This window comes from Temnothorax americanus, unplaced genomic scaffold (assembly GCF_048541705.1).
Source record: "Temnothorax americanus isolate GAGA-0224 unplaced genomic scaffold, ASM4854170v1 Scaffold20, whole genome shotgun sequence".
Classification (NCBI taxonomy): Eukaryota; Metazoa; Arthropoda; class Insecta; order Hymenoptera; family Formicidae; genus Temnothorax; species Temnothorax americanus.
In genome coordinates this window covers 534,131-542,500 of record NW_027509339.1, presented here as the reverse complement: position 1 = coordinate 542,500, position 8,370 = coordinate 534,131, and the positions used below count along the sequence as shown (strand labels likewise).

Sequence of the window (8,370 nt, the reverse complement as noted above, 5' to 3'; positions counted from 1 at the left end):
CAAAGGAGTTGCAATTCAAATTATTTACAACATAGCAATTAAGAAGATTTCTTCCTAGTGATTGTTATCATTTAATTAACTAATTTATTATTTCTGCACTTGCTTATTTCTGAAAAGAGTTTTACAAAAACGTATCACGTAGAAATTCAGTTCAAATCTTTCTGATTAGACAAATCTAATTAATTATATTTAGTATAATGTATTTCTTGTACTAATTTCTTTTCGTATTTTTTTAATAATTTGATTGCAAAATATAGATAGTTATATGATCGTTTATAACTTTCGTAGTTATTCTGTAACCTGTGCTATTTTGTAAGAGTGCTATTGTGATACAACACAGAAGCTTGCAGAGATACATAAACTATAAGTTTATGTTAAATTTTATATCTAACTTTCTAGATTCCTAATTCCCAGTTTTTTTAAACTTTGATTCGATTAATTAAATAAAATCTTCTACTTGTGTCCGGGCAATACCTTCCCGATAATTGTTATCAAAATGAACTCTTGAAGAGTTTACATCTGAAAGCTGATGTTTCACAACACTATCTAAAAGATAACATAATAATATCATATTTTTAACCAAGGTGTCGATTTAAAAAAAAAAGGAGATAAAGATATTATATAAATGATATCCTGAAGAACTCTTAAACTTGATAAAAAAAAATTCTCTCATCCGGTCACCTATCTGAGTACAGTACTACGTCCAATGTACATTATTTGATTTTGATGATCGAATGGACTCTAGTGGCGATCTTCTGATTCTGACGCGTCCTTTTTACTTATACTTGTCTACAACATATCTTTAAAGCATTCAAAAACCTTGTAATGATATATTAACTGGCAAATATTTAAAACATTTGATATACAATATAAATATTAATAATATTAATTCATATTAACTAACTAATTAATATTAATTAATTGTTAACAACATTAATATTAATATAAGATTTATATATTCAAAACAATATAATATAAAATATAATATTGATATAATGATGTGTTAATAATGAGAATGCCTAAATTTAGTTATTATTAAATCTCTCTCTCTCTCTCTCTCTCTCTCTCTCTCTCTCTCTCTCGTTACGTTCAATGCTTATGCGGTGTCACGAATTTTTCACTCCCGGACCGCTCCGGGGCGTGTGCCGGATCAAAAGGAGTCAGGAGAGCGGGATGACAGGCCTCTCCGACAATTCCCTCGCACCTCCGACACTTCGCGAAACAAATTTACCGTTGGGCGCCAGACGCGTCAACGCGCGTCCGCGAAATCGCAAACGAAAACCAAAACGAGACGCAAAGCGAGACGAGCGGATGTGCGAGGAATCGGCTAGCTCGACCTAAGGGCTGGGGCGGGGGTGATGAAGGGCGCGATATTCGGCGGGGTGACACGTACGCCATAAATAAGGTTCCGAACTCAAGCAGTTAATAAATCAAAATAACATTTATTCATTGGAAATTCGCGCGTGAAACAATAAAGGCCGATTCGGCTTCGGTCGGTCAGGCAAATCATATAATCAGTCGCGCGAGCGTCAGAAATGAAGCAAAAAGAAATAAAAGTAATTTTTTGATAATATATATATAAATATAATGATAGCGCGGACACCAGAATAAACGAAGAACTGCGTTATCGTATAATAACGCGCAGAAGGCGCTGCGCTTATCTCCGAGAGATACAGTATGACGAAAAGTGCAAGTAATATAGAACATTGACGGTAAACACGAAATAATCACGGAAATAGAAAAGAAGATCTCGCAGGACAGATCGCGAAAGGACGATACCTCACGCTCGGATTGCGTGAACGCAACGCCGGGAGTCGCGCGAAAATTCTGTCGCCAATTATCTAAGCCTAACGCAAGTAGGAATCGTGGCGTAAGCCACGTCCCAACGTAATCGGGACCGAACGCAACACAATAACGAGCGCGGACGTTATACGAAACGGACTCGCAGTAACGGATTTTGCCACGAATCTATCGCGATCTCCAGAGGCTCGCAATCGCGTCTTGATCTCAATTCCGCGGCCACCCCGATACCATCCCGAGACCCTTCGCTCTCGCTGGCGATCGCCATTCGATACGCGGTCTCGAGGGACCGTACGCGTCGCGATGTTACGTTTCCCCGGACGAGAGCGTGCCCCGGAGGGCGGCGTCGTGGCGTTACATCCCGATATTAATTACTGCGGGCAACCTTACCGATGTGATGTCTTCTCGTAGGGCTCCGCGCCGTCACCTCGTACGGAGGATCGTCGCAGCGTAACAGATTTTCCCGACTCGGGGCGGCTGTCGCGTATCTTAAGGAGAACGTTCGCACTCGCCGACGGACGACCAGAGACTCCAGAGAGTGTCTCGCTAGATTAGCTCGATAGCGGAATCGATGCGGCACCTCCCTCCGTAGGGGCGTGCCAACGAATCGAGAGCGAGCTTGCAAGCTCGCGCGATATTCTAAAGCAGGATCGTCGTAAGGGGGATCCTTCGGGAGCGCGCAACGGTCCCTCGGCGGCGTAGCGACTCCTTCAATTTGTCCCTGGACAGCGGACTGGACTTGGTTCTAGCCGGTGTGCCTCCGGTTTGACCTCGGGGCGGTGATCAGTCACCCCGCGGGCCGGTAATTCGTGAAGGCAGATTGCTGAGGCCGGGTTGTCCCCAGGCGCCTGGGGCCCCGCTATCGGCGGCCTTGTCCATCGCTGCCTCGTTCGCCGCACGCCTGCTCGCCTGCCGCGTTGCTCTCGCCGCCCGTGATCCATGTAGCTCCCGCTCTCGCCACCCCTCCTCGGTGTCCTTGGTCCTCCCGGACCCCTCTCGTTATCGGTACTCCCTCGAAGATTCGCCGTGGTGTGGGTGAGGCGCCGCGCGCATTATGATTACACATGAAAATAAGAGAATAGTCAAAACGCGGAAACGATATCGATTTTTGGCCTCTGGAGATCTCGTCGTCGCCTCTCTGGCTCGTCCCTGGGCGCAAATTTCCGCGCCTCGTGACGGCAGCGGGGCGCTGCCACGAAGCGGCGGGCCGCAACGTCACAGCGGATATCATTTTGTTTATGAATTGCGACGCTGATTTAAAAGATTACAAGGAAGTAGTAGCATATTAAATAGCATGACTGTATAACGTCTTCTTATGTGGAAAGATTTGTTAATTATTGTTTATAATTTTGTGACTATTCTACTCATAAATATAAGTAAAATTCAATATTTTTTTGTTCTATAATAAAACTTACACTGCAGAAGATAAGAAAAATTTGATCAGGTAAATTTTCTTAAAACGTATTTGCTTGTATCATAATAACATACATGCTGTAAATAAAAGACGAATAAAAGACGTGAATAAAAAAGACTCTCTTGCCGTGCTTGGCTCGCTATATCGCCAATACTTCGTTATAAACAGAATTTTTATAAATAAATATCGCTGTGTCACTATCGTAGTTGACATTAAATATTTTGTATCTGTTAAAAATATTTTTTTATGTTTTGTAATTATACCGTGTTATTACATATTGTTTAAAAAGTAACATACAGTGATAGGGACCATAAATCTGTTTCTAAAAAAAATGAATTTATTTCATAACTAAAATAAAAAACAGCATGAAATGTACCTATACAAATTTTATTGAATTGACCATATAAAATAATTATTGAATTGTAAAAATAAGCTATTATTACTTAACGTAAGCAATGGCGCATTTACTTGAATTCTTCAAACGTGCTTCAAAAAAAAAATTAAACGCAACAAGATATAAAACTGATATCTGTTATGTGATAATTTCTGACTGAAGAAAAATATATTATTTCTCAATACAAGAATATTGGATAAAAAAGAAAGAAATATATATATATAAATTAATTCTTTTCATTATTAGCTCATATATTTTCAAACATAATTCTACAGAAAGATTTATGTTAATTATATAATGGATAAAATTATTTATTAGATTTTTTCCCTAATTTTTACATTGAACTGCTACGCAGTATTTACACAAAAAAAATTAATCTAATAATAATATATATAAAGCATGTCATGAAGACAATGAAATTACTGTATTAATATACTATCAAATATTAATTAGCATGGGTATTAATCTTTCGAATATTGAGATATAGACCGCCACCCATTGGTGATGTCAGGGTACCTTTCGGATCGATAATCATTGGTATTAGAGTTTTCTCGCTTGGTGTTACTTCGTATTTACTCAAAACTGTAAAGATCCCTAATTTTGTTTGTAAAAGTCCCATACGAGTGCCTGTGGATAACAGTGAAAACCGTAAGACGTCTCATAATATTCTAACTCTCTTATAATTAAGATTGTAAATCCCATAATTACAAATTCCAGTTGAATGAAGTTTATTCTAATCATTACATATAATAATAATAATGATATATATATATATATATATATATATATATATAAATAATTCATGTAATTCGTGTAATTCATGTAAAAAATGTAAATTTATACTTTAGCTGATTTATTTTTAACTTTATAGCTGCACCAATCCCGCCTTAATTTTTGCAATCAAAACCGGTGATAACCGGTGATAACCTCACCTATACACGCATGTGGGCCTTCTCCAAATGGAAGATAGAGACATGACGGTCTGTTACGTTTGTTCTCCTCGGTAAATCGTTCCGGATCGAATTTATGCGGATCAGGAAAGTGTTCCGGATCATAGTGCATGCCAATCATAGAGATAAAAATTGGTGTGTCTTTCTCGATAACTAGATCGGAATTCGGCACCTTGTACGTTTCCACTGCTGTGCGGTCTAGGAACGGCAACGACGGATACATCCTCAAAGTTTCAGATACCACCATGTCGAGATACGGTAGTGACAGGATCTAATGACATGCACATGAATAAGATGGATACTTTAAGCTGACAATATTAAAGTCATTTTTGTTTTGCTAAAATTTCTTTGTTAAAAAGAAACGTATGTGTGTTCGCATACCATGTCGTATGTGATTTTGCCACCGGTTTCATCGAGCGCATCAAGAATTTCTTTTCTAAGTCTGTCTTGTATTTCCGGATCCATCGCAAGTTCGTACAAAGTGAAAGCTATTGTCGTTGAGGAGGTTTCAAAACCAGCCGTGAAGAAAATAGCTGCTTGCGCTACTAGATCGTCCCCGTCAAATTCTAAAGTTTCAATTCACACAATATTCAAATTTTGAAAAATTTTCATTGCGTATCATAATTAAGCTTTAGCTATTGGATCTATTGCTTAGACAAATTGACCGGGTATTTTAATTTTTTAAATTTAAATTGACAAATTTATGCATTAGCTTGATGAATCTTTTGCTTACTAAATCCTCCAATGTCCTGATCTTCGTGATTTCTTTTTAGTTCAATAAGGATATCAATGAGATCATTTCTCTTTTCGCCAGACTTCATGCGTTGAGTGATCGTCTCCCAAAAGACTTTACGTAAAAAAGCAGTGGCATCCTTGCCAAATACTTTCATACCGGCCATACCAACTATATTTGGAAGGAAGAACATTGCGAACATTTCAAAACCACGGATAATGTTGTAAGTAAAAATCATTTTGCCGTATTTTCGGAACTCGGCATCTGGATTATTTAGCGAATTCACGTTGAGTCCATAGGCAGTAGTGCCGATTATGTCCGTAGTGAATTTGGCAGCTAACTCCTTTATTTCCATTTCCATTCCTTTACCTGCCATCAATCGTATTCTTATTATTGTTTCAATTATTCAGTCGTAATTGTGATCCTTATGCTCTTTGATATATGTAACTCCATGTATATAAATTCAGCACTTACCTTCCAATTTCAGCGATTCGAGATACGTATCTAGATTGTCACCGCATTCTAACATCAGTTCGAACATCTTCTTTAGCTTTCCAGACGTGAAAAATGGCGACAACTTCGTTCTTAACAACTTCCAGGCTGGATTTTTAAGAAAAAAAAGATTGGCATAACCCAGACGATCATTATTCGCATCAGGCGAGCCGTATCGGTTAGCGAAGTAATTAAAATCCTTTATTAAGACATTTTTAACGAACTCCTGATCGCGAACCAACAAGGCTGGTTTGTCTAATATATAAAAGCCTATACAAGGCAATCCCTTTCCTTGATCATAAAGATCTTTCAGAAGAAATCCGGGAGATCTCTTTAGGAACACACAGTCCGTGAAATTGCCGAAAAATGGTGTCGGTGGCGCTTCCAAGACGCCACGTTTCTTCCAGTAGTTGAATTTGCGTGTCATGTAAAGATAGGCAGTTATAATGAGAGTCGTCAGAACTATAATGCCGTCCAGGCCCCAATAAGCCGTTATGAGTGCCATTGTACACAGTTCGCCTATAAAAACATTCTGTGTTATATTTATTTAAAAGAAATAGATGATAAAATATGAATGACCCGTTGCCAATGTTCATTATAGCGTAGATTATGTCGCAAATAATTAGTGTACCTTTGAACTCAACATACATTGGGCACTAATACAAATATTAATTTATATAAAGGTGCGTGTCCACCTGCGAGTAAGAACTCTCGAGAGCAAAAAGAGAGAAAGAGAAAGAGACTCTCGAGAGTATCTCTCTCTCTCTCTCTCTCTCTCTCTCTCTTTCTCTCTCTCTCTCTCTCTCTTTTTGCTCTCGAGAGTTCTTACTCTCAGGTGGAGACGCACCATTATATAAGCTACAGATTTTAATTACAAAACAAATCTATATATTTTATATACATTTAAATATTAATACTCGATTACATTTATGTATAAAAATTCAAGCACGCGTTAATTAAAGATACATAAATTTTCAAACACTTTACTCCCTTGTTAAACTCGAATCTGTATATTAATATCAATAGATAAATCTATAAATTAATATTTAATAGACACTCGATCAATTATCACAAAAAGATATCGCGTTGATGCGGAAGCGTCATAACCCAAGATAAAAAATTTAATAATAAGATTCTTTTTTAAAAATTCACTGTCACACTAGTGAATGAAACACAGAAACTCACATACGTATTATCAAACGCTAATAACTTCTAGCGGTTAGAAGAGCTGAGTGAACATTTTCTAGCATACGCGCAAATATATATATCATGCGTTTCAACCTCTCAACCCCCCCTATTTTTCAGAGATATATGCATATCAGCATATTATATTATCTTATATATATGTATGTATATATATTTTTTGTAATGGTATGACATAATGAATGTGCCGTTTTTAATGATAATGTCGATTACACACAACATTATAGATTATTATATAGATTATTATCAATTATCAATTATCTGACTTTGTTTTTGTATCAATAAATATCAGATTTATTAATAAAGTTGATACATTGGTTGACAAAACGTATGTAAAGTTGCATTGTCATTCCCATTTTTATTACTGTACTATAATAACACATACACTAATAACAATTTGATTAATATATTTAATATGCTAGAGATAATTATTGATTATGTAAACTAATTGAGAAATAACAAGTTTTTCTTCGGAGATTACTTATTTTGTTAATTATAAATCTTTACTCAAAATATGTTTTCTTTTTTTCCTTCCAAGACATAAAAATATTTCTTTCTTCTAATAATTACAATTATTACATTTTTCTGTTTATTATTGAGTGCTATGTTAAGTACTATTAAAAAGAGTTTGAATATTTATTACATCTTTATGAGTGTAAAATTCCGGCAGTTTTCTTTGACGTAGAAACTGCAACTAACAATAAGTAAGTTTTTTTTAGGTTTTATGCTAATTTGTTTAGTCGAATACTTAAGAGCTCTTATAATAGTTATATATATATATATATATATATATATATATGTATATATATATATATATATATATATATATACAATTATATCTTTATTTTTATTACACTATGTAATGATAAAAAAAACTCTTATTTAAATTATTAAATCTCTCTCTCTCTCTCTCTCTCTCTCTCTCTCTCTCTCTCTCTCGTTACGTTCAATGCTTATGCGGATATCATTTTGTTTATGAATTGCGTCGCTGATTTAAAAGATTAAAAGGAAGTAGCGTATTAAATAGCATGATTGCGTAACTTCTTCCTATGTGGAAAGAATAGTTAATTATTGTTTATAATTTTGTGACTATATTCTACTCATAAATATAAGTAAAATTCAATATTTTTTTTTCTATAATAATAAAACTTACATTTCAGAAGACGGGAAAAATTTGATCAGGTAAATTTTCTTAAAATGTATTTGCTTGTATCATAACATACATGCTGTAAATAAAAGACGAATAAAAGACGTGAATAAAAGACTCTCTTGCCATGCTTGGCTCGCTATATCGCAAATACTTTGTTATAAACAGAATTTTTATTAAAAATTATCGCTGTGTCACTATTGTAGTTGACATTAAATATTCCTTATCTATTAAAAA

The 8,370-nt window shown here is 35.7% G+C and overlaps 2 protein-coding genes across 3 annotated transcripts in view; both read right to left on the bottom strand.

Moving 5' to 3' along the window:
* Positions 1-2,350, bottom strand: part of LOC143897328 (uncharacterized) — a 17,147-nt gene extending 14,797 nt beyond the window's left edge. Inside the window, exon 1 of the mRNA XM_077405913.1 lies at positions 2,191-2,350. The gene's annotated coding sequence lies outside the window, so the exon portion shown is untranslated. The remainder of the gene's footprint in view (positions 1-2,190) is intronic.
* A 1,488-nt stretch (positions 2,351-3,838) lies between these two features.
* Positions 3,839-7,108, bottom strand: Cyp6aq1 (cytochrome P450 6AQ1). 2 transcript variants are annotated; one of them, XM_077406367.1, is made up of 6 exons: positions 6,973-7,108; positions 5,766-6,302; positions 5,292-5,660; positions 4,940-5,124; positions 4,541-4,829; positions 3,839-4,235 (listed from the first exon to the last, which is right to left on the bottom strand). In XM_077406367.1, the coding sequence occupies exons 2-6, from the start codon at positions 6,286-6,288 to the stop codon at positions 4,054-4,056; spliced, it is 1,548 nt and encodes a 515-aa protein (XP_077262493.1). In that variant the 5' UTR covers positions 6,289-6,302; positions 6,973-7,108; the 3' UTR covers positions 3,839-4,053. The 2 variants fall into 2 exon arrangements, with proteins under 2 accessions (XP_077262493.1, XP_077262492.1); XM_077406366.1 differs by having other exon boundaries at positions 6,969-7,058.
* Positions 7,109-8,370: the final 1,262 nt, after the last annotated feature.